Raw genomic sequence first — 27,653 nt, 5'->3', positions numbered from 1 at the left:
AGGGCGGGCTTAGAGGGCCGTGATCGACGTGCGGACGGTCCAGTGGCTCTGGGAAGATCGGCAGCGGTGGCCAAAGGCGAAGGGGAGGGGGCGGGCGAGGGCCGAGGAGTTGCGGGGGCAGTGGGCAGGGTTGCTGGTGAGTCTCGGATGCTCTGCGGGAAGCGGCGGGGGCGGTAGTGCTGTGACGGACGTGCAGGCGGACCACTGTTTCTGGGAAAGCGGGAGGCGAAGGGCCAATGGCCACGGGTGGAAGGAGGGGCGGGGCGACGATGGGACGGGGCAACCGGAGGCTTCGCAGAGCTGCGTGGGAAGAGGTGGGGGGCGGGGCATCTGTGATGGACGTGCGCACGGGCCAATGGCCGCATGAAGGGGGCGGTGGGTGACCTATGGCAACAGTGTGGGGGCGGGGCGGTGACGGGGCGGGGCGAGCGGAGGTCTCGCAGCGAAGTCTGGGAAGCGGGGAGGGGGTTGGGGCGATAGTGGTGCTGACGGGCGTGGGCAACGGCCAATGGTCGCGGGAAGGGAGGTGGCAGGCGGCCAATGGCGGCGCGTGGGGCGGGGCGGGGCGGTGGGTCTGCGCGGCGCCGTGCGGGAAGCGGCGGGGCGGCGGCGGCGGCGCTGAGGCTGAGCAAGAAGAGGCCAGGCGGGGGCGGTGGAACAGGTGCGGGCGGGGCGGCCTCGCCGTCCGCAGATCCCGCTCACCCGCGTCGGCGCCCGCAGGTCGGTTGGAGGCCTCCGCCGCCGGGCTCCGCGGCGCAGTGGGCATGCGGGCGAGGCCCGCGCGCGCGTGAGCGACGATGGGGACGCAGGGCAGCCCGGTCAAGAGCTACGACTACCTGCTTAAGTTCCTGCTGGTGGGCGACAGCGACGTGGGCAAGGGTGAGATCCTGGAGAGCCTGCAGGACGGCGCGGCCGAGTCCCCGTACGCCTACAGTAATGGTAAGGCCGGCCGGCGGGCCGCTGCGCGCACCTGGCGCTGCCCGGCGACCTGCCGTCCGCCTGGTCTCGGGCCGGGGCCGGGCGGGGGCCGGGGGAGCAGCGACCCGAGCTCGCCGAGGCCCTCTGGGGCCCGCGGCCTCTTTGGGGGCGGAGATTTGGCCGCGGGTCTCCAGAGGAAGAAGGGCTTTTCTTTGGTCGCGGGTCCACACCAGGTGTGCATACCTGGGTGTACTCAAAGGCAAGCCGTTGGCTAAGGGCTTAGAGCATCAATGCCTAGTGCTGGAGGAAGATGCCCGTTCTTGACGGGATTAAACGTTTTCTCCAGATTTCTGGACGTGTGGCCAAAATACACAGCAAATACCCGTCACTGGTACCTGCTTGAGCTCCCCTCAGCTTCCGCGGTTGAAGGGGCCAGTGCGGCCCTGTGGCCGGTGCCCCTACCCTGCGGCCCCTCCCAGGCTCACGGGCCCTCCCTTCCCGAGGACCTTCGTGCTCCTGGCTGGGCTGTCTTTCCTGAGGAATTCTGCTTCTTGGCATCCTCATTCTGCACACCCTTTGTGGCTTTGTGTCTTGGGCTGTTGTCGGTCCCGCCTGACCACCGCCAGCGGCGGCTGTTTGCTAAACTGCTTGCCTGTAGCAGCCGAGAGTGTGGGCGCTGTTTTCCCACCCTTTCGTTTTAGGACTCGTTAGGGTCGTGGGGTTACCTGGGTTGGCCGAGCACCCTTCCTGCTGGGGGCTGTGCCGCCTCCCCGAGCACATGCTCCCAGCCCCAGGGAAGGAAGGGAAAGCAGGGCCTTGGGTTCATTTTAGGGGCGGGAGGGAAAGTGGGAGGTCTCCAGGGCTGAGCCGGCCCCTTCGCCGCCACTGCCAGGTGTTTCTCCAGGTGCAGATGGTGGACGCTTGAGTTGCCTCCCCAGAGGTGCTGTTGCTTTCCAGAGCCCCGCGCCCAGGAGGCCGGCGGTGTGTGTCCAGCAGAGCGTGAGGGCCTGGGCTCCATCAGGGCAGCAGCGGTTTCCCAGGACGTGATCTCTGCTTCCGAGGGTCCTCCAGCCGGGTGCGGCGAGTGCTCGGGGACACACAGCCACAGGTGGAGAGGGGGACCTGCCTCCTGTCCCCGCTGTCGGGGAGTGATGTGTTGCTGCACTTCCTGTTGCACGTTGACCGAAGCAGGGCTGAGGCCTGCCTGAGGTGGTGGAGACGGCAGGGACTCATAGTGACCTGGGCCAGCGGGAGGGCCATCTGCCAGGAACGGTGAGGAGAGCCCCCTCTTAGACAGTCCTTTCGGTCAGGGCATCAGCTCGCTCCCCTTAGGAGCTCTGATTTCTTTTCTCTTAATACCCAGTAGTGGTCTGAGGAGAGGGATCTGTGCACGCGTCAGGACTTGCCGTCGTCAGGACTTGGCGGTGGCGGTGGCGGTGGCGGCGGCGGCGGCATCATCGTCGTTGTCGAGGCTCCTGAGGGCCGGCCACTGGCTAGTTAGGCTCAGAGCACGGGCAGCAGGAGTCTGCATGGTGGAAGCTGGCAGGAGGGAGGGCCAGGCTCTGAAAGCAGCTTCTCCCCAGCGCAGCGCCAGACTGCTCCATGCTGGTGGGCCCCTGGGGCGCCGGGCTAGTGTTGGCACCGAGGCAGCATTCCGGGTGCACCTCGGAGCTCGGGAAGCGTTCTGCTGCCATGCTTGGGCCCTTCCCACTCTACCGAGGGCGGTGAACAGCCTCGGTTAAGGCAATTCCATCCTCCGCACCCTGGTTCCCAATAGTCTTCACGTGGAGGGTTGGGGGCCTACAGGAAAACACATCGTGGTTGATGTACCCACGTCCTGGAAGGCTAGAGAGTGGGCATAACTCCATCCTCGCTGTCCACTCCTCGGGGTCAGTGTTGGTGGGAGCTCGCCTCCTTTGAGCCCAGGGCGTGGGGGATGGAAGGAAGGAGGTCTGATGGCTGGAGGATCAAGGTGACTGTGACGGGTGTGCACAAAGCATGGCCAGCGTGGAGGTCTGCCCTGAACCTGTGGGGCCTGCTGGCTGTTTTCTGTTTCTGGGACCCAGTGATGCTGTGTGCCTGCGCCCCAGCGTGCCAGTGCGTTACCATGTCCCTGGACAGTTCCAGGTGTTTCTCTGGCTGGAAGTTGGTTTCTGTCCTCAGTGCAGATCTAAGGGAAACTGCATCTTCAGACGCTCTCGTGCTGGACTGTGCATGCCTGGTGTTTTCTCCACTGCTTTGTCCCCAGTGCGAGCTTGAGAGCTGCACACGGGAGGTGCAGAGAGCAGCCTGGTGTGGCACCCCTGTGGTGATGGTCACCACGCAACCCCTCCCAGTCCCTTCTCTGTCTCTGTGCTTGCCTGGGTGCCTGTGTCTGGATCTCACCCATTTTTCTGGGTGATTTTTTTGGGTTTGCCTTTCCTCTGTGAGGTGCCAGGTTCTGAGGTGAGGTGTGGGCCCAAATGTGATGTGTGCCAGGCACTCCTCATCCTCTCCTCCCCACCACCCTGGACGAGGCACCAGTATCCTCCCATTTTATAGGTGAAGAACCGGGGCTCAGGCAGCGCTGGGCAGCTGGGCGCTGAGCTCCCCCAGTTAGAGTCTGGCTGCCAGGAGCCCGGCACTGTGGTTGCGGGGGTGACCCCTTCTCACCACTCACTCTTGGGCCCTTACCCTCGCCTCCACCCTGGGCCTGGGCCTGGCTTCTCTCTCTGATGACCACAACCCTCCCCTCCAGCACTTCCTGTCCTCAGTGCTTCCCAAGCTGAGCTCTTTCTTTTCTCCCTGCACTTTCTTGCCCTCCTGGCGTCTCTGTCCCAGGTCCTGGGGCCCCTCCCGCTGCTCTGGGGCCTGGGACCAGTCACCAAGGCCCATTTGTTCTAACTTCACTGCAGTGCTCCTGCTCTGCCTGTCTCTCTCCTGGGTGTGCCAGCAGAGCAGAGCCCCAAGAGTGCCCAGGGTCAGCCACTAACCAGGACAGCAAACCACCAGTTTCCAGAGAAGTTTCTGGAAGCCAGACAGGGCCACACGTAGACCCATCTGCACGCCTGGAGGGATTTCTCTAGTCTGCCCCTTTGTGGGAGGTACTCATGTGCTACATGTGGTATAAAGACCAACCTACCTTACACAAGAGGATGGCAGGCTTTGAGGGACGGATTTTGGTACCTGCTTCGGATTATGCTAGTTACGTTGATCTGTAATTTGGATAGGCATGGTTTTTGCTAGATTTTCAGGTAGTAGTTAAGTGTGTAGCTAGAATATTTTCAGTTTTAGAAGCCTTTCCCCAGCTTTCAGCACATGCCGTAAGTTTGAGCAGAGGACAGCGAAGGCTTCAGTGGCAGGCACGGGCAGCGCAGAGCTGGTCTCCCTCGAGGGGTTGCGTGGTCCTAGCAACACTGCTGTGTTGTGTCGTGCACACATGATATCATTGTTCCCATCAGCAAGAGCGTTTGTGTTTTGGATGATGAATCAGGTAGAAGTGTGTTTCAGGAAGGAAACCCTAGGAGGGTGTGGGGAAGCACGTGGGAAGGGTCCTGGGGCACTTTCGGCTGCTGTTCTGTTTGAATTGGAATTGGCAGGGTGCATGGTGGCTGGTCCATGAAGAGCTGGCCACTTACCTGGCCTGGGCAGGGGAGGAGGAGGAGGAGGCGGGGTTGCAGCCAGGCCGGGGAGCGGGCAGCATCTAGTGTGGGGACACGCCGCTCACAGGGTGTCGTGGGGCCTGGGGCCACATCAGTCAGGGCGTCGTCCATCAGGCGCTTGGAGAAAGTGGGGAAGGTTTCAGTGTCAGGCACCCTGGCTTGGAGTGAGCTGCAGAAGGAATGCGCGAAGGGAGGGAGAGGTGGCGGGTGGGCCTGGATTTACTGCCCTGGGTGCTCGGGAGAAGGGCGTTGGAACTGAGTGCAGGCATCAGAGACCGAGGTGGGGCCGTCCGCGCCAAAACCGGGTGTGCGGGGTCACCCTTAATGTGGGAAGGTGGGCCCTTTAAGTTCTTTGGGAATGAGCTGGGAAATAAAAGTGAATAAAGTGAACTTGAACTCTGAGGGTAAGGTGGTAACCTAGGTTTTCTGGTCATGACTGGGGTCTGATAGTGACGGGCAGACTCCGGTGTCCACAGTGCTGCACGATTTTTTCTGCGGAGGTCAGAATGTCCAGGACCTCGTTGGCTGTGGACTTACGTCTTTCAGAAGGTAGAGGAGGGACAGGGGAACAGAGATGACGGGGTAAACTGATGCTGATGGAGGCGGTGGGGCATGATCAGGCAACCTCGGCTCTTCACGGCCCTTTGGCTAGAACGCAGAAGAGGGAAGCTGTTCACACAGGAGGAGGGCTGCTTGGCAGACAGGCTTCCAGAATCGTGAGGAGGGAAGGAAAGTGAGGAGGGGTCTAACCAAGGTTTAGCCAAGGAGTGCAGAGGGTGTGGTGTCAGGAAGCCAGCATACAGAGAGGAAGCCCCCATCCCCAGAGAGGAAGAACAGAGTGGAGAAGGCCCGAGCCCTGGACGTGGACCGGCTCTCCACAGGCAGCCAGGTGCCAGGTCTGGGCGAGGGAGTCAGTGCCACCCCTGGGCAAAGGTCTTGGCTGGTGATAAACACATATTTGTGAGCCCGGGAGGCCACCCGGTGTGTTCTGTGAATCAGAGCACAGCACTGTGGTCCCTGGGGTTGGGCAGACGCGCTGGGACTGAAGCGGTTCTTGGGGGCGTAAGCTGAGCTGTTGCTGGCCTGCACCTTCCCGGGCAGTGGTTGTCCATCACCTGGGCAGAGGTAGGGTGGGTGCCTGCAGATGAGGTCTGTGCGACATCTCGCTGGGAGGACTGATAACAGGGACGTAAGATGCTTTGTGCAGCCTTGGAACACGGAGATGTTTAACAGGGTGCCGAGGGTCTGTGTTTAGGTCCAGAAACCACCGCGGAGGGTTTGGGAGCTCCAACTCGGCAGCAGCGTTGTCTGGCCACTTTGCCCACCTGCCGCTGTTGGCCGTTGCCTGCTAAGCCCTGGGCTGGTGTGGCTTATAGCAGTCCCCTAGTTTTAGCCAGTTGTTTTGCATTGATCTCTGCTTTCCCTTGTTTAGGCCTCTCTCTCTTCCTGGGTCCGATGTTGTTGGTCCTTAAACTTGTGGAGTGCATTGGGAGCTGAGTCTGATTTTCCTGCTGACGTAGTTGGGGCAGGAGGAGGTGTGTCCCTGAGCATGGGCTCCGGTGCGGTGTGGCCGGCAGAGGCCCCTTTCAGCGTGGCCCACGCTCACTGGCTCACACGTGCACAGGCACACACATGCGCAGGCACACACATGCGCACAGTCTTGCGCACACGGCTTGGGTCCCGGTCGGCGGCGATGAGGCCCCTCAACAAGTAGGAACAGCTTGGTCGTGTTGTCATTGCTGGGAGTATCTTCCTTACTTCAAGTCACTTGGCAACACACAGACCCTTCAGAGAGGAGGTCCTGGTGAAGAATACATGGGAAGATGTTTAACCTTAAAATCCAGCAGGATGGAACATTCACCCGGGAGCTCCTCACAGAGCAAGTCTGACAGCGCTTGCCGTCTTGCTGGGGGACTCAGCAGCCTGTGTCCAAAGCTGTGAGACACTGCCCTTTCCACGAAGTGATCAAGAGTCTATCCTGGGGAACATAAGGGGACACAAGTGGAGAAAAGCAAGGCTTTTTTTTTTTTTTTTTTTTTTAATAAAAATGAAAAACTTGAAGCAGCCCAGGGGTCTGGCAGGGGACATATGGTATATCTGTAGAGTGAGATATTATAGGCCTTTAAAAATGCTGGTTTGAAACAATATTTAATGAATATTCAATGATATGGGGAAATCTCTCTGTTATCTTGTTAAGTGGGAAAAAAAGCATGTCGAATTACATAGTGTATAAATGTATGTAAGATGGAGGACAGAATCGAGTGAAATCTAGGAGAATGTTAATGGTAACCTTTGAGTTTTGGGGTTATGAGTAGTTGTGTTTGTTTGTTTGTTTTTATAATCCGTGTTTCGCCAGGTTTTGTGTGCAAAGTGTGCTTGCTCTTTATGGACAGCAGAAAGCTTTTGCTTTGGTTTGGTCTGGCGTGGTTTTTAAGGCATTGAGGAAACCAGCCCACAAACCACCCTCGAGCTGCTGCTCCCCATCCCGCGTGCCAGCGTACAAGGACGTCTTGAATTGTATGAGGTGCCTCTGTGTCCTCTCTGTTTCTGAGCAGCCCTGGCAGCAGGCTGGCACATGTACCCGTGGTGCCAGCCCCCTCTGGAGAAGGGCAGGTGCTGGAGCCAGCAGATCGTCCTTGTCCCTAGAACATCCGCGTGGTCAGCACGTTAGGTGTGATTCTCTCGTGCCCCTTCGGTCCCCACTGGCCTGCTTCTTGTGTCTCTAGGTTCCTTTTGCCAGCACTTCCTGTAAGTGGAACCATACAGCATGGCCTTTCTCGTCTGCTCGTTCATCTCAGCAAGTCCATTCACATTCGCATACTGCAGCAAGTGCCATCCTATCCCTGGTGGCCCTCCTGTGCACGCAGGCACCTGGTTTGTTTGTCCATTTACCTATCAGTACGGTTTGGGTTTCCTGATTTTGGCTACTGTGAATGATGTTGCTATGAACATTCTTGTACAAATCCTTCAAAATTAAAAAAATTTTTTTTTTGGTGGAGAAATACACATATTTATCATGTTGGCCCTTTGTAAGTGTCTGGTTCAGTGACATGAGACATTCAAACGCACAAATCCTCGTGTGTACGTGTCTCTGGGAGTGGGGTTGCTGGCCATGTGTGTGTCTGCTTCCCATACAGGGAGTGGTCAGACTGGGTCCTGAAGTGACCTTTCATTTTGAGTCCCCACCGGCAACACGTAGAGTTCTGTAGCTCTACGTCTTGGCCAGCATTGTCATCAGCCTCTTTCCCTTTTAATCAGCTTTATTGAGGTATAATTTATGTAACCAAGAACCTGTATTTGTGTAAGGCCTGCAGTTCAGTGGCTGTGCTGACAGGTGCACTCACCTGAGAAGCCATCACCTCCCTCCACTCTTTGCAGACTACGCCCCCTGCCCCAGACCTGGCCACCGCTGACCTTTACATCACAGACTGGTTTGCATTTCTGGTGTTTTTCTATGAGCGGAACCACACGGTGTGTAGTTGTGTGTGGCTTCTTTCTTTCCCCGTGTCGTGTGGGCTTCGGCCACATCGCCGTGTGTAGTTGTGGTTCATGCCTCCTTTGTGTGCAGCGTTCCACGTGTGAGGACGGCAGTGTATTCATCTACTCTGCACGTGGGCTTTGGGAGACTTGCCGTGTTTGGGTCACTCTGAGTAGTGCTGCTGTGAAAATTCTCACACGTGTTTTTGGTGAGTGAGTGTCTGTGTTTCTGTCTGGGATGCAGTGAGGGGGGGATTGCTGGGCTGCAGGTGCAGCCTTAGTAGATACCACCCAGTGGTCCAGAGCAGTCGAGCAGTTTCTATCCCATCAGGAGGGTATGAGAGTTGTGTTCGCTCTATATCCTGCTTCCGTCCTCGCCATGCTGAGGGCCGTATAGCATTCCATCCTGTGGATCACCTCCTGTTAAATCCTCCCAGTGGGTGGATTTTTAGCCTGTATTGAGTCTGTTTATAATAGAAAACGATGCTGAGGGGAATACCATCGGTTACTGGTATGCTGGGACGTTCCCTCTGTGTTGCTGCTGTACCTCGTCATCTTACTGTTCTGAAGCTGTAGTGATTAGTCACAGTGTAGGACCAAGGTCCCTGTTCCTTTGCTGGCTGTGAACAGAGGGCTGTCCCAGCTTCTCAGGGTCACCTGCACTCTTCACCATGTCCTCCTCCTCCACCTCCAAAGCCAGGTCAGGACCCTCCTTCCGTCTAATCTGTCAGACTTGCCGGCAAAGGGTCCCCACCTCTGAGGGCTCCAGATGACATTGGGCCCACCCGGGTAACCTAGGGTCCTCTCCCCTCTTGAGGCCCATAACCCATCACATCTGCAAAGCCCCTCTGCCCTGTGGGAAGCATGTCCCCAGGTTCCAGGGACTAGGACTCTCCCACCACAGCCTGATGAAGGTTCTTTCTGTTATTTTGTGTTGGTAGGGATTTACAGGCTGGTCGGAGGAGTGCACACTTGCATTTCTGCAAGATGCTGCCAGGATTAGTTACTGCTGTGGACTGAACGTGTGTCCCCCCCAAATTCACACACTTACACCTGACTTTCAGGTGGTGGTCTTAGGAGGTGGGGCCTTCAGGAGATGATCAGGTCAGGAGGGCGCGTTGTTGTCCTTGTAAAAGAGATCCTGGAGAGTTCCCTTGCCCCCTCTGCCCCTGAGGACACAGCAGGAAGCCATCCCACCAGGCACAGAATCTGCAGCCGCTGTGGTCTTGGACTCCCAGTTTCCAGACAGTGGGAGATAAATGTCTGCTGTTTGGAAGTCCCAGTCTGTGGAATTCAACCCAACCAAGAAATACCACAAACTGAGTGGCCTAAAACAGCACCTACTTACTAGCGCCCAGTTCCTGTGGGTCAGAAATCTGGGCATGGCTTGGCCGGGCCTCACAGGGCCTCTGTCTCTCACAGACTGTGCTCAGGTGTGGGCTGGGGCGGAATCCCTTCTGAGCTCCTGTAGTTGTTGGCAACAGCCGGCCACCCTCCGTTCCTGGCCACGGGCCTCTCCCCGGCGCGGCTTGCTTCACGGAGCAGCAGGACAGCCCCGTGCAACGTGATCACAGAAGGTACGTCGTCACTCGGCCTTATTCCAAGGGTCAGAAGCCAGTCTCAGCTCCCACTACCCTCGGGAGGGGCATGTTTGGGGTGGGAGTGCCGGGAGGCGGGACCTGTGCCCACCTGCTAGTGCCCACACACTGTTCTGAGACCCTCCTCTGTCTCCACGCACGCCATGGTGCGAGGTGTGTGGCCTTGACAGAGGCCTGTGCTGTGGCCTCCCCCTTGGGAGGACGCGTAAAGGATGGTCAGGCATGTCCAGGAGGACTGCTTAGCCTGGGGCTGCCTGCACGGCAGTGTGTGAGTCCCAGACACTTCTGTGTGTCTGCCTGTGTCGCTGGAAGTTTTTTCTGGTTCCAAGAGGACCTAGACATTTTTTTGTTTTTGTCTGTCTCTGGGAACTTGGCGAGACCTTATTTTCCCTCCCTAAGGAGTAGCACTAAGAACAGCGGCTGCCTGTCTTGGGTTTGGGAACAGCACCCTGACGCTGTGCGTTGGCTTCGTGTTGGAAATGCATGGGGAGCCTGACTGGGTCCAGGAGGTGAGGTCTGGGAGCTCTACTGGAAGACCAACTCCTCCAGCGTGGGGACCGAGCTGCGTCTGCAGCCCCCCCGTGAAACCGCGGGCTCCCCTGCTGCCTGTGAGGGCGTGTGCTTGGGGCCACGCTGCCCGGGAGCTGCGTGCCAGTTTCAGGTGCTGGATTTAATACTGCAGAGGAAGGCATTGATTAACATTTTCTCTTTCATTCCTAACTCAGTCTTTTATCACTCAGTTTTTGTTCTTTGTTATGAATTTTTAACAAGTTGTCCTGTGGCTTTTCATGTTGTTAGAAAGTAGCTGGATGGTTAGGCACTTAGTGTTGACTGAACAGACATAAAGACAGAAGAGAGGTTGGGGGATGTGCTGTGTGGTGGGACGTCCCTCCTTGCCATTCCCTGCAGGTGGGTCTGAGTTGAGCCTGGACAGGTACGTGGGAAATGCTTCCACCTGGGGGTCAGTCAGGCTGTGCCTAGTGGTCTTCATTCTGACTGGCTCCTGCTCCCTAGGAGCGATGGAGAACTAGGCTTTAAAACATCTGCAGTCTTGATTTGTACACACGAGCTGAAGCTGAGAATTAACTTGGTTTGTTCCCTTTGCCCTGATTACCTTGTAATTTCCTAGGGGTGGAGTGAAGATGAATTTTCTAGGGGTCTTTTGTTCTGAGTTGGTGCCAACAGATGTGGGAAGTGTGACTCCTGAGGGAGGACTGGCCATGCGGGAGAAAAGGAGCCCAAGGAACGTGGCTTCTGCACCAGGTCAGGTTGTCCTTGACAGGCTGGCGCTGTGGCCGTGGATGCCCCACTCAGGTGGAGACGCCCCATGCCCGAATGTGGGAAGCTGCGAAGACAGGGGTGTGTCCTTCTGGTCAGTGCCACCCAGCTCTCAGCCTTCCTCCTGTGTGTCCCTGTCTCAGGGGGCCTGTGGGGGTGCCCGGTAGACTCCCCAAATCACTAGGATGTGGGCAGCTGTCAAGATGAAACTTGAGGAATTCCCTGGTGGCGCAGTGGTTAAGAATCCGCCTGCCAATGCAGGGTTCGAGCCCTGGTCCGGGAAGATCCCACATGCTGCAGAGCAACTAAGCCCGTGAGCCACAACTACTGAGCCCACGTGCCACAACTCCTGAAGCCCGCACACCTAGAGCCCGTGCTCCGCAGCAAGAGAAGCCACCACAATGAGAAACCCGCGCACCGCAATGAAGACCCAACACAGCCAAACAAAATAAAGAAAGAAAGAAAGAAAAGAAAGAAAATATTTGTTAAAAATCTGAAAAAAAAAAAAAAAAAGAAAGAAAAGATGAAACTTGAGTGACCTTTTTGGTAGCCTTCTTCCTTCTGCCTCCCCCATCTCTGAGTCTGTGCTCTGAAGCACCTCTTGCACAGGCGGCAGCATCAGCAACCAGGTAATTACAGTGCTCCTGCCTCTCCAGCCTGTCACGTTTTCCCAGAGCTGGCGAGCTGCTTGGTGCTTAGCTCCTCCCTGCTGGGTGCAAGGCCAGCGATGCAGAAATGGGGTCAGGAGGCCGTCAGGACCAGTGCTCTGCAGCATCCCCTTTACTGTCCTGAAAAGGAGTGAAGTTAGTAGATCATCTGTTCTACCCACACTAGGAACTAAAACACACACGTACGTATACATACGTCGGTAACGTAAAGGAGGAAGAAAAGGGTGCAGTGAGATGTCGTAAGGTCGTTTGTGGTTAAGCAAGTCAGTGCTTGGGGACAGTTGTACTAGATGCTGAGAAAGTGACAAGAAAAATGTACCTGATATAGGTATTACTGTGGGTGATGTGATTTTTTTTCCAAAATGGTGAACAATTCTCGTTAAAATTCCGAACAAACGACACAGTCTCCTGTGATTCACAAGGTGGAAGCATCCCTGCAAAACGTGGTGTGAGGGTGGGGCCCACACGTTGCGCGGGGCGGGTCAGGGTCTCGGCACAGAGCGAGAGCCACCGGTGCTGCACCGTGAATACCCAGCCGGCGGGGACACGTCGGTGGGAATCTGAATGCTCAGGCTGCAGGTCCTGGCCGGGTGCTGCCCGAGACAGCTGGGTGCCTGGTGGACAGTAGAAGTTTAAAAAGCCTCTTGTGTCAAGTGAATTGCACTCCTTTCAGAAACCCCATGAAACAGTAGGAAGACCTTCTTAAGAACTCGTGAACACCTCAGGTGAGAGGGGCTGACAGTCTGGGAGGTGCAGAGAGCTGAAGCCTGGGCTGTGAGGGGCCAGCAGGGACCCCCGAGCCAGGGGCCAAGTGGCTGGGCAGCCCCCAGTGGGGACACAGGAGGTCTACTCTGGCCCCTGGCGGCCTCCCGAGCCCTGTGTCCATCAAGGGGGTGTCTGTAGTCCTAGAGCCTGAGGCCTGGTCACCTGGGGACCCCTCCTTGTGTGTGAGCTGCTCCCGCCCCCTTGCGCACTGGGCAGCTGCTCCAGCTCCTGAGAGCTGGTTTGTGTTCTCAGCAGTCATGCCTGTGCTGTACAAGGTGTTAGATGCTTTCCATGAAACCTCTGTTCCTCACGTTCTCAAGCACAGGTGGGGTGAGGTGAGGGAGAGGTGATTGAAGTTCTGCAACAGCAGATATTGAGACCTAAGAGCTGTCGGAGCTGTTCAGCCGTGGAGTCTGGCTGGCACCATCCTTGCCTACAGGAGATGCTGCCTCTTCGGGCTTCGGGCAGGCCTCTCTTTGGACTTGCCGTGTCAGTATTTTCTATGGATTCATAAAGCACACCGTGCATTTTTATCCAGATTTGGGAGGTGGGCAGGTGAGAGGCAGAGCACGCATGAAAAATATACGTGAGTTTTTTTGTTCTGTTTTTTTAAAATTTTTGGCTGTACCGCACAGCATGTGGGATCTCAGTTCCCCACCAGGGATCAAACCCCTGCCCCCTGAAGTGGAAGTGCGGAGTCCTAACCACTGGACCATCAGGGAAGTCCCCTACTTGAGATTTTTTTGACCTCCGAGGGAGTGTGTCAACCTGTGGGCTGTCCGTGTTTTCTGCACGGCCGGCTCCCCGGCCATTCTCAGCTGGACACTGCCGTCTGCTGTGGGGACCTGCTGTCCACTGCCCTCAGTCCCCTCACAAGGCTGCTCAGCCTTTCTGGGGGTGCCAGTGCCACGCTGTGGGGAGGGCTCCTGGGTGGGAGTCTCACTGGTTTAGTAGCCCATTCCCTGGGAACCCTGTTCTCCAGGAGCCCTCTGACCCAGCTGGTGGGCTGTGGGAGGTGCGGGGGGACCTGCTGGGAGGAGAGCAGATCTGACCCCCCATGGTGCCCGCTCCTGGCTCTGAGTGCCTGTCCCCACAGGTCTCTCTTGGGCATTTGGCAGAGCTTTGAGCAGAGCCCCTGGAGGGTGGGGACTGGTCATCCTTTCTGAAGTTGAAGTCGTGAGTAAGGGGTCGGTCGGGCGCAGGCGGTGGGTGGGCAAGGCGCCCGGCTGTGCAAACCTCACGGTGTGCAGAGGCTGGCGTCCTCCCCAGAGGCGGGCAAGGGCAGCAGCCCCGCTCCCTGTGCCCTGCTTCCCCCTGGGCCCTTCCTGGGCGCCCGCTCCTTCCCTCAGCTCCAGGCTGGGCCCTTGGACCATGGTGCCACCTCGGTCGGGGTCCTTTCATGGGGCTGCCCATGGCAGAGGGTGTCCAGTCCCCATGGCCAGAGCCTGCTGGGCTGGTCCACCACATGGAGGTGACATTGCGTAGAGGATGGGCATCCCCATCCAGAGCCTTCCTGGAAGTTGCTGTTTCCAACACTGTCCTCATGGGGCCCAGCTCACAGCAGCTGTAGAGCCAGGACTGAAAGGAGGGTGTCCTGGGCCAAATCTGAGCTTCCTGTTTGACAGAGAATTCCAGGAGTTTCCACCCAAAGAAGTGGGTTATCAGCAGACAGTTGAGGGGAGGGGTGGATGCAGAGGAAGGACGGTGGAGACGGGCCTGAGTTCTATTCCTCCCTGAAGAGTGTTTCTTTAGCTTGAGAATATGTGCAGGAGAATCTTCTTTCCCTTTTTAAAAAAAAATGTGGCAAAATATACACAACATAAAATTTACCATTTTAAATATTTTTGGGTGTACAGTTCAGTGGCACCCCCATCAGCTCCAGAACTTTCTCATCTTCCCAACTGAAACTGTCCCCACTAAGCACTAATTCCCCACCCCCTCCTCCAGCCCCTGGCGACCTCTATCTACTTTCTGTCTCTGAATCTGATGCTCTAGGGACCTCGTAGAAGGGATCATACAGGATTTGTCCTTTTGTGTAGGGCTTATTTTACCGAGCATAATGTCGTTAAGGTTCATCCATGCTGTAGCATGTGTCAGACTTTCCTTCCTTTTTATTATTTTTTAAAATTTTTATTATTATTATTTTTATTTTTGGCTGTATTGGGTCTTCGTAGCTGTGCACGGGCTTTCTCTAGTTGCATCAAGTGGGGTCTACTCTTTGTTGCGGCGCGCGGGCTTCTCATTGCAGCGTGCGGGCTTCTCATTGCGGTGGCTTCTCTTGTTTCAGAGCACAGGCTCTAGGAGCGTGGGCTTCAGTAGTTGCAGCACGCGGGCTCGGTAGTTGCAGCACGCGGGCCCTAGAGTGCATGGGCTTCAGTAGTTGCAGCGTGTGGGCTCTAGGGTGCGTGGGCTCAGTAGTTGTGGCGCACAGGCTCGGTAGTTATGGCGCACAGGCTTAGTTGCTCTGCGGCATGTGGGATCTTCCCGGACCAGCGATCGAACCTATGTTCCCCCTGCATTGGCAAGCAGATGCTTAACCACTGTGCCACCAGGGAAGTCCCTTTCCTTCCTTTTTAAGGTGGAATAATATTTTGTTGTACAGATGGACTTCATCCATCTTTGGACACTTGGGTTGTGCCCACCTTTTGACTATTGTGAATAATACTGCAGTGAACATGGATGTGCAAATATATACATGTTTGATTTCCTGCTTTCACTTCTTTGCAGTATAAACCTGAAGTGGAATTTCTGGATTACATGGTAATTCTGTGTTTAATTCTCTGAGGAAATGCTATACTGTATTCCATGGTGTCTGCACCATTTTCCATTCCCACCAGCAGTGCACAAAGGTTCCGATTTCTCCACATCCTCACCAATGCTGCTTATTTTCTGGATTTTTGATAATAACCATCTAATGGGTGTGATGTGATACCTCATGTGGTTTTTTCTTTATTTTAATTAATTAATTAATTAATTTTTTGGCTCCGTCGGGTCTTCATCGTTGGGTCTTCATTGCTGCACGCAGGCTCTTTCCAGCTGCGGCAAGTGGGGACTACTCTTCGTTGTGCACGGGCTTCTCATTGCGGTGGCTTCTCTTGTTTCAGAGCTTGGGCTCTAGGTGCGTGGGCTTCGGTACTTGCAGCACACGGGCTCAGTTGTTGTGGCTTGCGGGCTCTAGAGCGCAGGCTCAGTAGTTGTGGCACACGGGCTTAGTTGCTCCGCGGCATGTGGGATCTTCCTGGACCAGGGCTCAAACCTGTGTCCCCTGCATTGGCAGGCGGATTCTTAACCACTGCACCACCAGGGAAGTCCCTCTCATGTGGTTTTGATTTGCATTTCCCTACTGATTAGTGATGTTGAGCATCCGTTCATGTGCTTATTAGCTATTTGCATATCTTTTTTGGAGAAAGTCTTTTGCCCATTTTCTAATTGGATTTTTGTTGTTGTTGAGTGGTAGGATTTCTTCATATTTTCTGAATATCAGTCCCTCATCAGATATGTGATTTGCAAATATTCTCTCCCATTTCGTGGATTGTGTTTTCATTCCGTTGAGTGTCTTTTGATGGGTGGGAGCCAGGTTTTGACACATGGTTAGAAGTTAGGCAGATGGAAGGACATTGGGGATAGAGGTTCCACGTGCAGCTCTCTGAGGTTGGCTTCGCATACGCACACACAATGTGTGAGAGCAGTGTCTGCATTAAAAATGCCCATTTCCAAGCCTTCTTAGAGCAAGTGTTATAAACAGCCAAGAAGCTGATGACATTTTTAAGGCTTAAGGGAGGGAGAGGAAAGACAGCTTTTAGGAAGTTTCCTGATGGCCCACAAACCAGTTGAAGATCTTACATCTAAAGTAATGCATCCAGCACTGGCCCTGCTCCTACCCACCTTTCTCGGACTGACTTTTTTCGCTTAAAAGTATAAAAAAATAATAAACAAGGATCTACTGTGTAACATAGGAAACTATATTCAATATCTTATATAAATCTATAATGGAAAAGAATCTGAAAAAGGATTGTGTAGCTGAATCACTTTGCGGTACACCTGAAACATAATTCAACTATACTTCAGTTTTAAAAACTATAAAGAATAAAAACTAAAGACATGGCAAGCAGAGGTTCTCCAGGTACCTCTCCAGAGAAATGGCATTTTAGACATTACTATACCACTAAATCATGCTCCAAGCACGCTCCCGTTGTCAGTACCTGGGAGTTGCGGTGAACCCAAGAACTCAGAAGACCCATTAGCTTTGAGAAGCACACGACGTGGGCCGATGCTGAGACCAGCTGCCCTCCCTTTGGCCAGTGCCATTGGTACCTGGCTTGGGCCTCGGGGGTGACACAGAGGGTGGCCAGCTGGGGTCGCTGGGCTCCCTGGGCTGGAGCCACACTTCCGCTTGGCTTCAGGGACTGGGCCCTGGCCAGGTGGGTCCTTCAGGCACCCTCTGCTTCCTTGCAGGGATCGACTACAAGACCACCACCATCCTGCTGGACGGCCGGCGGGTCAAGCTGGAACTCTGGTGAGTCAGGCTGTGCGGCCAAGGTGCCTGGCTGCCACACTTCAGTTGTTGCGCGGGCCGGGAAGCCAAGTGAAGTGACTCAGGAATCCTTAAAGAGACTGGAAGGCGCCCTGTTTACGTGTCAGTAGACTAGATGTTGACACCGCCCCTGTATAAACATGGGCTGGAACGTGATGCAGAAACCAGAAGGCCCAGGACTGCTTGTTTGGGCAGAGCCCAGCTCCCTTTGCCCACAAAGACTCACTTCCACAGGGGCCACAGCCCCTCTCGCCTCGCCCTTTACTGGGCTCCACGTTAGGGCATTTCCAGAACCTCAAAGTTGAGATGTAAATTGCTCCAGGTTTGGGGTTCTCCAGCCCCACAGGGCAGTCTCCTGGGGTGCCCAGGCCCATGGAGGTTGTCCAGCATGTGCAGCAGAGTAGGAGGGGGTCATGCTGTGCATGCTGGGGTCCCACGGGCCGCATCCCCAACCCCCTTTGTTTCAGGGACACATCGGGCCAGGGGAGGTTCTGCACCATCTTCAGGTCCTACTCCAGGGGCGCACAGGTAAGACCAGCGGTGTTGCCGGGGCTGTTCTCCAGAGGGGCCGCTCTCCTCACACATGCGGTGCTGTCAGACACCACGTGCAGGGTTCTTTCCAAGGAAGTTTTACGTTTGTACATCAGCCTTCCATCCAGGAGCCCAAACAAGGATGCCCCCGAGTGGAGGGATCTCAGCCTTCAGAGGGTGCCAGGGCCCCACGAGCTCCTGTGGCCCTCGCTGCCCAGAGCTGCTGCAGGAGGTGTGTGGGAACCCTGTACTGTGGAGAGATCCCCCATCATCTGGTTCACCAGGGGTGACTTCTCCCTGTGCTGAGTGAGGAGGCTGCCGGAGCTCCCAGGGCCAGCCGGTCTGGATCACTCATCAGACCACGGGACTGGGAGCTGGAGCCGGCCAGCTGTCGCAGGTCCTAAAGGGCAGGGCATTAGCAGGGAGCGGAGGTGGGGGCTGTCCTGGGCGGGGCCTGCCCTGGAAGAGCACTTAAGCTGTGGCCTGCGAGGGGGCTCACTGGGGGGCCTGGGGACTTGCTCGTCCCTCTCTGTGTCTACTGGGCTCCCTATGACGGGCTTGCATGCTGACCGGGTCTGTGTGTGATTCAAGGCTGGAAGGAGGGGAAGAAGCAGTTGTGTGAAGAGACCAGCTACCCACTCGCTGCTTCAGCGTGAGGGGACTGGATTCACGACCAGCCCTGTCTGTGCAGGGCAGGGCCATGACCCCTTGGGCTTCTGGAATTGCTGAGGAGACCCCTCAGTCAGCCCTGTCCAACCATTTTCCCCAGACAGGGTGCTCCGCCAGGGGGCCCATGGGCCCGTGTCAGGGCCTCTGGCTGTGTGGGGCCTGTCACCCCTTCAATCTGGCCTGGGTAATGGGGAGCCCCGGGCGTCCTTTCTGCCTGGTGAGCAGGAATCGATGGTGTCTTCAGGTGACCAGGCTCCCCCTCCTGAGCCAGAAACGCTCAGGGGTGGTGAGAGCCCCTCCCTCCCTGCTGAGGTGTGAATGTGGGTGGAGGACCCTCAGGCTGTGCTCAGAGGCTCCGTCCTGCGGTGGTGCTGCCTGTCCTCTGGCTCCACCCCCCAGTGTGTGCCTGGTGTGAGGGGCCGCAGAGGTGGTGGTTAACCTGGCAGTTCCACCTGGAGCAGCTGGTGCTGGGTGGTCAGGGACAGCAGCCCTCAGGTGTGGACAGCACCGGATGTGAGGTTAAGGAAGGACAAGGCCCTCACAGCCGGGCCCTTGAGGACGCACGGGGAGCGCTTGAGCACCAAGGAGTGTGTCCCGCGGGCCACCTTCTGTAGAGGAGGGACCCTGACAATGATTCATACATACAAGGAAGTGAGAAAGCCATGTTCCGAGGGGAGGTGTTCATTATTCCTGGACCATGGGATTACTGATGAGTTCTGTTGTCTTCCCTTTGCTTTTGAATGTTTCCCAGTTTTTTATGGCACACACATTGTTACTTTTTCGATAAAAAAAGAAAATGAAGAGATAAGGGGAGTAGTTACCTTGGGTTATGATAATTGGGCGATTGGGAAATATCACGGAAGGTCCTGGGAGACTGAACCTGAACGGGCTCAGATGTCCGCTTGCTCGGATGTGAACACGGAGCAGGACAGAAGGGCACGCCTGAGAACCTGGGCGTTCGCCAGAGCATGCGCTTTGGGGAAGGGAACACCTTTACCACGTCCACATCCTCTCCAGAGCAGTCAGCAGTCAGTGTGTATGTGTCGTTGCTTGCGCTTAATTCTATGCTAATTCCAGGGGTTCTTGTTGCTTCTGGGCTGGAGGAGCCTTGCAGATTCTGAGTGCGCATCTCGGGCCTGGATGGTGGGTGGATAGGTGGTTTTTGGCCGCAAAGCTGACCGTGGGTGCTCCTCCCTAGACAGTAGTGCCTCACCTTTCCTGTTTCCATCCTGCCTGGTTGGTGTTTTCCAGAGTTGGCACCAGCGTGGCTTTGTGCGGCCCGTTAGTGCAGACTGGCATAACTGTCTTCCCAAGTCTTGTTTTTCCTGTCACCCTCCTACCCTCGGTTAAGAACAAAGAGGCCTTGCAGATCTCTCAGGGCCCAGGCCACAGAGCCACCGACCAACCCCTGGCCCTCTCTGTCTTGTGGCCCTTGTTTTCTGTTGCCGAGGTCTGAGGTGGCCACTCGTGGCCCAGGAGGCCCACGCTTCCCACTCAGGGGGAGAGCGGTCCCCTGCGCCAGTTCCCCCCGGGCTGTGCATGTGGAGGGATCCAGGGGTGGGCAACGTCCTGTTTAGTTGGGGTTTGGGGTCAGCTGGATTAGGACCAGGGGGAGCTCAGTCAGGCACTGGTCTCCTGGAGGGAGGGTTTCGGGTTTCACATGGAGAGTGGTCTGGGTGCGTGCTTACCATCCAGCGAGTGCTGACTAGGACACCAGCCTGCCACTTGGCCCCGCCTGGGTGGGGCGAGTGTGGGTCAGCGGCTTTGATGGCTGCTCCCCTTGTCAGTGTGCTGGCTTCTGGGCAGAGCCCGTGCATATGAGCGTGGGCAGGTGTGTTCAGCCACAGCCCCTGGTTCCTTGGCAGCTTTACCACACAAATGCATTACTCACTCCAAAACTAACTTAATTAAAAACCGCACCTCTGTGCTTTAGTTGGGGTGGTGATTGCATAGGTATATATATTTGTCCAAACTCATCAAACTGTTCATACCTAAAACCTGTGGGTTTTTTGGTGTATAAGCTCAGTAAATCACCTTGGCAACAATAAGGGTGCGCACTCCTAGGCCCAAGCTCCGCATCCAGAGATTCTCTCTTACAGCTCGAGTTATATGTATGTACTCAGAGGTTCATCGCTGATGTTTGTAATAAAATTAGGTGCATTACCTGAGACCCAACAGCAGTGCTAGCTGATGAGCCTGGCATGAGGTGCTGGCCGCTGTGGGGAAAGGGCCCTGCGGGTGCCAGGCGGTTTGCACCATGACCCAGTCTGGGTTAGGAAACGCCTGGGAGATGCTTGAAAGACAGATTATTCCTGGGGGGGTTAAGGGACCAGAGCTTCTATTTATACCCTAGAGTACTTACTAACTTTTTAAAAGCTAAGCAAAAAAAAAAGAAAAGAAATATAGTGAGAATCTCTTTGCCCCTCCTCTGGCTCTTTGAGATACACAGCTGATTCTGGAGTCCTTTGAGGGGGTGGTCCTGGTAACCAGGAGCCTCATTTTAGTTTCTCAACTATCCCACCTGTGGTCAACCCTAGGTGTTTTTCTCTGCCAAGCCCATGATCACTTAGGTCCCTGTCTGCAGTGTGACCAGCTCTGTGTCCTTCCTCCTGTGACCTCTCTGTCATCACCTTGCCCTGTCAGACTTAGGTGGTGGTTGGTGGTGGTGGGCAGAGGCTGGCGCCAGCCAGGGGGAGCAGCCAGGGGCAGGCTCCTTGACAGCCTCAGGGTGCAGTTGAAGCCTGAACCCAAGAAATGGGCTTCTCCTCATTTGCTTGAGCTTTTAGGCCCTCCCCTCTTCTTTCCCCACCTGCCAGTACTGGCCCAAGCTTTCGCTAGGCTTGGTGGGTCTGTGTGATTGGCCGGGGCCCGTGAGAGCCTGCCAGCAAGATGCGGCGGCCCTGGGGAGGGCAACCAAGTGGGCTGTGAGCACAGCCTTCCCCCAATGCCCCAGAGTCCAGCAGTGGCAGCCTCGCACCGATCCGATCAGCGGAGACCTGTGGAGGGGCGGCAGCAGTGACCTGGACAAACCATCTTTCTCTAGAGTTTTATATATAGAACATCCTGGAGTCCACCATGATTGGGCAGTTGAATCTGAGTGGGAAGCTAATCATCAAAGCTCAACTTGGGGAGGATATTCAGCGAATTCCCATTCATAATGAAGATAATACTTATGATGAATTAGTGCTAATGATGCAGCGACTCTTCAGAGGAAATCTTCTGAGTAATGATGAAGTTACAATAAAATATAAACATGAAGATGGAGATCTTATAACAGTTTTTGATAGTTCTGACCTTTGCAATTCAGTGTAGTAGGATACTGAAACCGACATTATATGTTAACTGCCAACCAACACGCCTTGAATCAAGTCAGGTGAAATATCTTCATCAAGAACTGATAGAACTTCTAAATAAAGTGAATCACTTTTGGATAGCTTGGAACCACCTGGAGAACCAGGACCGTCCACCAACATTCCTGAAAATGATACTGTGAATGGTAGGGAAGAAAAACCTGCTGCTAGAAAAGGACATTAAAAAAAAAAAAAGCCTGCTGCTTCTGATTCTTCTGGAAAACAGTCTACTCAGGTTATGGCAGCAAGTATGTCAGCTTTTGATCCTTTCAAAAACCAAGGTGAGGGACTTCCTTGGTGGTCTAGCGGTTAACATATTACTGACCGGAGATGTATCAATATGTTTTTAGAGAGTGATACAATTAACATCACCATGCAAAGTTGTTAGAGCTTAAAATTGATCATGGGTTCATTATACAATTTACGATTGTTGTTATCATTCACATTTTGCTCCGTTAGGTTTTTGTTCCAACCTTGTGTATATTATAAATGTAAAATTTTCAAAAATGACGCATCGTGAAATTTTGAGTGAAGTAGAATATTTTGGTGAATTTTATGCAGATGCTTTCTCTGATTGTCCAAGCGACATATACACTAGTGTCTCAGAAGATGATAGTTCTTCAGAATATAGTTTTGATTCAGACGATGTGAATAGTAGACCAACAAAAAGACAAAAAACCTTAGTGATTGATTCTGATACGGAAAGTGAAAATGAAACTCCTTTGCTTCTGCAGAAAAGTGGATCAAAGACAACATTTCTTGAAAATTAGAGGACCTTACAGGTGTGTCAGGTGTAACTATTGAACGTGATAACCCGCAAAGTGTTAGTGAAATAACAGAATTAACTTTTTGACCGGCCAAACTAAAAATCGCCAGCCACAGGCGTTAGTTTCTGCAGAAATCCTCCGCTCCATGATGAGTTAAGACTCCACGCTCCCAATGCAGGGGGCCCAGGTTCGATCCCTGGTCGGGAGCTAAGAGCCCGCATGCCACAATGAAGATCCTGCATGCCGCAGCTAAGACCCGGTGTGGCCAAATAAATTAATTAAATAAATAAATATCTAAGAAAAAAAAAAACCAAGGTGAAATCAATAAAAATGTCCTGTCAGCGTTCAGCTTAACAGATGATCAGGTTTCAAGGGCCAGCCAGTGCTCCTGCAGAAGACTGTTGGGGAACTCGCAACAGCATTGCTTCCTCTTCCGCAGCTTACCCACCAGGAATTCAACCACAGCAGCCACCATGTACAGGAGCTCAGACTCAAGCAGGTCAGAGTGAAGGTCAGATGTGCCAGCAGTACCTGCAGCAGGCCGGCCATGGCACTCAGCAGCCACAGGCACCTCCCAGACAGTACAGCAGAATGGTATTCAGTATGCAGGCTGTATCGGCCAAATGCACCTCAACAGCCTCAGCAGTTCCAGCGACATGGCCAGCAACCAACTTCTCAGGCACCGGCTCCTGCCTTTTCTGGTCAGTCTCAGCAACTTGCCTACTCACCTGGCTCAGCAGTACCAGGCAAGCAGTTACCCACCCTCCATAGACTTACAGCCCACTAATTACACTGTGGCCCCTGCCTTACAACCCAGTACGGCTCCAAGCCAACCCGGGGCCTGTCAACCAAGACCAGGTTTCACTCTACCTCCTGGAAGTACCAATTGGGTCTAATCCTTATGCATGTAGCCGTCCTCCCTTCGGTTAGGGCTATACCCAACCTGGACCAGGTTATCGATAAAGAGGCTCAGTTACACTCCCAAAATACTCCAATACTACTATTTTAATTCGTACTGAAGTACAGAAATTTAAAAAGCAGAGCTTTTTTTTTATGATATTGTTGCTGTTAATTGGAAGTATAATTTGCTGGGGAAATAAAAGACAAAAGTGAAAGGTTTTTTTCCTCCCCTGCTTAAAAGTAGCAGCTTCCTAGTCATTTTGGAACACTACTCTTACATGTGTGCAAAGTGATTGACTTTTCTAGCTTGCCTTGTCCAGAGGATATTAAAATGCTAGGTTGGGGACTTCCCTGTTGGTGCAGTGGTTAAGAATCCGCCTGTCAATGCAGGGGACACGGGTTTGAGCCTGGTCCAGGAAGATCCCACATGCCGTGGAGCAACTAAGCCCGTGCACCAAGACTACTGAGCCTGCGCTCTAGAGCCCAGGAGCCACAACTACTGACACCCGCGCACCTAGAGCCTGTGTTCCAAAGCAAGAGAAGCCACCACAATGAGAAGCCTGCGCACCGCAACGAAGAGTAGCCCTCGCTCACCACACTGGAGAAAGCCCACATGCAGCAACGAAGAGCCAACGTGGCAAAAAATACTAAATAAATAAATAAATTTATAAAAAAAAAATGCTAGGTTGAAGTTCAGCCATCTTACTTGGCTTTTTACTATTAACACGATGTACTAAAGTAGATCCTTTTTTTCTTTTTCCCCCCACCGCACGGCATGTGGGGTCTTAGTTCCCTGACCAGAGATTGAACCCACGCCCCCTGCAATGGAAGCGCAGTCTTAACCACTGGACTGCCAGGGAAGTCCCCTAAAGTAGATCCCTTTGAGAACACAACTAGATATTATGTATAAAATGTAACATTGATAGGTTAATAAAGATGATAGAATCCAAAAAATAAAAAAATTAATAAATATTACATAGGAAACGTAGGCAAGAAAATAAGTCCCCGTCCAGCCCTTCCATGTGTGGTCACGTCCGTGGAAACCTTTTCTGTGTGGTGTGTGGAGTGTTTATACTTGTATTTTTTTAAAAAACTGCCCTGTGTGTAACGTTTGGGATCCGTGTTTGTCACCTTGCAGTCTGTTATGCATGTGATCAGCACAGGTGCTCTCAAGTGAATCCTTACTTTCATCGCCTGCCTGCCTGCCTAGGGAGTCTGCACCTCGCTGGACTGCTCAGCAGCCCTGGGGGCCGCACGTTTAGTTTGTTTCCTGATCTTTGTCTTATGAGCGATGCCGTGATGAGCATCTGGCAAGGCTGGTCTTTAGATACGTCCTCAATTATTTCTTAGAAGGGGGTTTCCAAGTTGGAAGGCGGGTGGCTCTACCCCCATCCCAACACCAAGGGAGACGGCTTTGGTCCCTGTGCCCCCGGGAGCAGGATGAATTCCTTGTCAGTGTACTCTGTCGCCCACCACAGCAACCGATTCCTCTCCGGGCCTGGCATTCCTCCCTAGCAGGCAGCTCCGCCCTGCTCTGAGCAAGACTTTCCATCCAGGGGCTTCCCTGGTGGCGCAGTGGTTGAGAATCTACCTGCCAATGCAGGGGACAAGGGTTCGAGCCCTGGTCTGGGAAGATCCCACATGCCGCGGAGCAACTAGGCCCGTGAGCCACAACTACTGAGCCTGCGCGTCTGGAGCCTGGGCTCCACAACAAGAGAGGCCACGACAGTGAGAGGCCCGTGCACCGCGATGAAGAGTGGCCCCCGCTTGCCGCAACTAGAGAAAGCCCTCGCGCAGAAACGAAGACCCAACACAGCCATAAATAAATAAATAAATAAAATTAAAAAAAAAAAAAGACTTTCCATCCAGGGAGCAGGAGCCACCAGGATGGGTTAAAGTAATCTCAACCTTTGTCTTAACACGACCTCATCTTCTGGAATTTGAAGGACATTTTTAAGGGGAAAGACTTTAAAATTCCTCATTTTGAGATGGAGGGTGCCCTGTTCCTTCCATCTCAGCTGCTGCACTTTTCTCCTCCCCTGTGTGTGATAGAGATGTGGGCTGAATGAAGAAGACTTCCTGGGATGGGGAGGGGTGTGAGTCCTGCTTAGGGTTGGGTTCTGGCAGAGACTGCTTCAGAGTGGGATGTAAGGCCAGAGACAGGCAGTGGGCTTGGGGGCCACACTCACTTGCTGGAGTTGCCTTCCTGAGGCTCGTGACAGGTCCCCGCTGAGATGTACCAGGCACAGACGACAAGGAGAGCTTGGCAGATGGAGTAATTGGTCTCTAAGGAACGTGACAGGAAAGTCCCTGCAGCAAATCCTCTGTGCGGCTTGTGGGGGCAGCTGCCCGAGTGACTGGAGTCCTCAGCACGTGTGGGTTGGAAAACTCAGAAACACCTCTGCTCGGTGCCCCCCAGGAAGAATGCACTGCTGGGTAGTGTAGCGATGCAGCCCCTCACCATACGTGGTCCTGTGTGCACCTGTCTTAGGTCGAGTGACTTTTAAATGATCACAGGGTAATACAACGTGCTTGGAGAAAAGACACTGAAAAAATGCCAGTTCTGCCCCAGCTGAGTCCTCAAGGGGAGGGAGGAGGCAGTATTGAGTCCACGAGATCCCTGGCAGTCAGGCGGCCCCCACACACAACGGCGTCCAGGGCCACAGGGCCAGGCCACGGTGAGGAGACAGGGACGGGTCTAGCCGAGCCCTGTGCACAGAGCCGCCCTGAAACGCAAGAGGAAAGCTCAAAGCACGTTTCCCACGATGCCGCCTGTTGAGTAAACTGTATGGTCCACCTGACAGCTGTCTGGCTGGTGCCCCAGTGTCCCTGGCCCTGCCTGTGCTGGGAGGGAGCGGTGTAGGGCCAAGCCTGAACAAGACCCCTTCCATCCGGGCGGCGCCTCGGCCTCGTAATGCCCGCGTTTCCCTTGCAGGGGATCCTTCTGGTGTATGACATCACCAACCGCTGGTCCTTCGACGGCATTGACCGGTGGATCAAGGAGATCGATGAGGTAGGTGTGCTCCTGTGGACACCCCCTTCCAGGGTCACCCCCTGCCCAGCATGTGCGCTCCCATCCCCCATGAGGAGCCTCTGTTACCCCCATTTTCAGCCCCTCCTGTGCCCCGGCTCTGTATCTTCTCATGCACTGACTGCTATGGCACTCTCCCAGTGGGGTCCTGTGCCCCAAGGAGCCCCACCTCATCACAGAAGCGACAGAGGGCCCCCCGGGGGGGGCAGCACAGAGAGGGGGCGTCCCGCGTTCGTGCCTCTGCTGAGTCCTGTGCGCTACCTAGCACGCACCCGGGGTCCCCCGGATCCTGGTTGGGAACCGGCTGCACCTGGCCTTCAAGCGGCAAGTCCCGACAGAGCAGGCGCGTGCCTACGCGGAGAAGAACTGCATGACCTTCTTCGAGGTCAGCCCACTGTGCAACTTCAACGTCATCGAGTCCTTCACCGAACTGTCCCGCATCGTGCTTATGCGGCACGGCATGGAGAAGATCTGGAGGCCCAACCGAGGTGAGGAGTGTGCCCAGCGGGGCTGGTTGTGGGGCTGGGGGTGTGGCTCAGGAGGGGCGGGACCGTGACTGACCTGTCCCACCCCCAGCAGGCGGACAGGTTCCAGGCTCTGCCTCCCAGGCCCTTGGACTCAGCAGTCCCACCAGAGCAGAGCTGCCAAGGCGGCCAGGGAAGCTCAGTGGTCGCCCAGGCTGCGGGGCTGGAGGTCTAGCCGCCGAGCCCTGCAGGGTCTCCCAGGGCACCTCTTGGTGTGCCGTGGCTCCGGGGATGAAACAGGAGCAGGGCGTCCAGTGGCTGCTCTCTGCATGCCTGGGGCAGGGGCAGGGTCTGGGGGTGTTCTGGTTCAGGAACCCTGGGAGCTTTGCAGACCTCCCCAATCCCAGCCCCCTCTAGGCGTCACTTGTGCTTACCTGCTGGCGAGATTGCCACTGGCCACTGAGATCTCCCCGCGCCTCACGCCCACCTCCCCATGGTCTGATCCCCCTCCCCACGGTCTGACCCCACCCCCCCATCTTCTGACCCCCACCTGCAGTGTTCAGTCTGCAGGACCTCTGCTGCCGGGCCATCGTTTCCTGCACCCCCGTGCACCTCATCGACAAGCTCCCGCTTCCTGTCACCATCAAGAGCCATCTCAAGTCCTTCTCGATGGCCAATGGCATGAACGCTGTTATGATGCACGGGCGCTCCTACTCACTGGCTAGTGGAGCAGGGGGCGGCGGCAGCAAGGGCAACAGCCTCAAGCGGTCCAAGTCCATCCGACCACCCCAGAGCCCACCACAGAACTGCTCGCGGAGCAACTGCAAGATCTCCTAGCTCGGCAGGCCGTGCCCCATCCAGATGCACTCTGGGAGGGCTCACGCTTGGGGAGTGCTCCCAGCCGGGCGCTGGGCCCAGCGCTGTGTGCAGGGAAAACTTTGGCCACACAGTCCCTCCTGGGAAGCGTGGGGATGCCCCTAGTAGGCTGGTGGTCTCAGCCAGACCAGCTCCACAGGACAGTGGAGGGCCATGCTGCTGGGATGGTGGCGGATCACGCCCAGG

At 55.0% G+C, this 27,653-nt stretch overlaps 1 protein-coding gene and 1 pseudogene across 1 annotated transcript; both read left to right on the top strand.

Moving 5' to 3' along the window:
- The first annotated feature begins 580 nt into the window (after nucleotides 1–580).
- RAB40C (RAB40C, member RAS oncogene family) lies at nucleotides 581–27,563 on the top strand. Its single transcript, XM_007181787.3, has 6 exons — nucleotides 581–939; nucleotides 16,801–16,861; nucleotides 17,347–17,407; nucleotides 26,032–26,109; nucleotides 26,393–26,615; nucleotides 27,148–27,563. Exons 1-6 carry the CDS (start codon nucleotides 798–800, stop codon nucleotides 27,426–27,428), a joined length of 846 nt encoding a protein of 281 aa, XP_007181849.1. The 5' UTR covers nucleotides 581–797; the 3' UTR covers nucleotides 27,429–27,563.
- On the top strand, nucleotides 17,938–26,018 carry LOC114237890 (protein TFG-like; annotated as a pseudogene).
- Nucleotides 27,564–27,653: the final 90 nt, after the last annotated feature.

The sequence above is a fragment of the Balaenoptera acutorostrata genome, chromosome 15 (assembly GCF_949987535.1).
Source record: "Balaenoptera acutorostrata chromosome 15, mBalAcu1.1, whole genome shotgun sequence".
In the NCBI taxonomy this organism is placed as follows: Eukaryota; Metazoa; Chordata; class Mammalia; order Artiodactyla; family Balaenopteridae; genus Balaenoptera; species Balaenoptera acutorostrata.
This window is presented reverse-complemented; position numbering and strand designations above follow the sequence as displayed.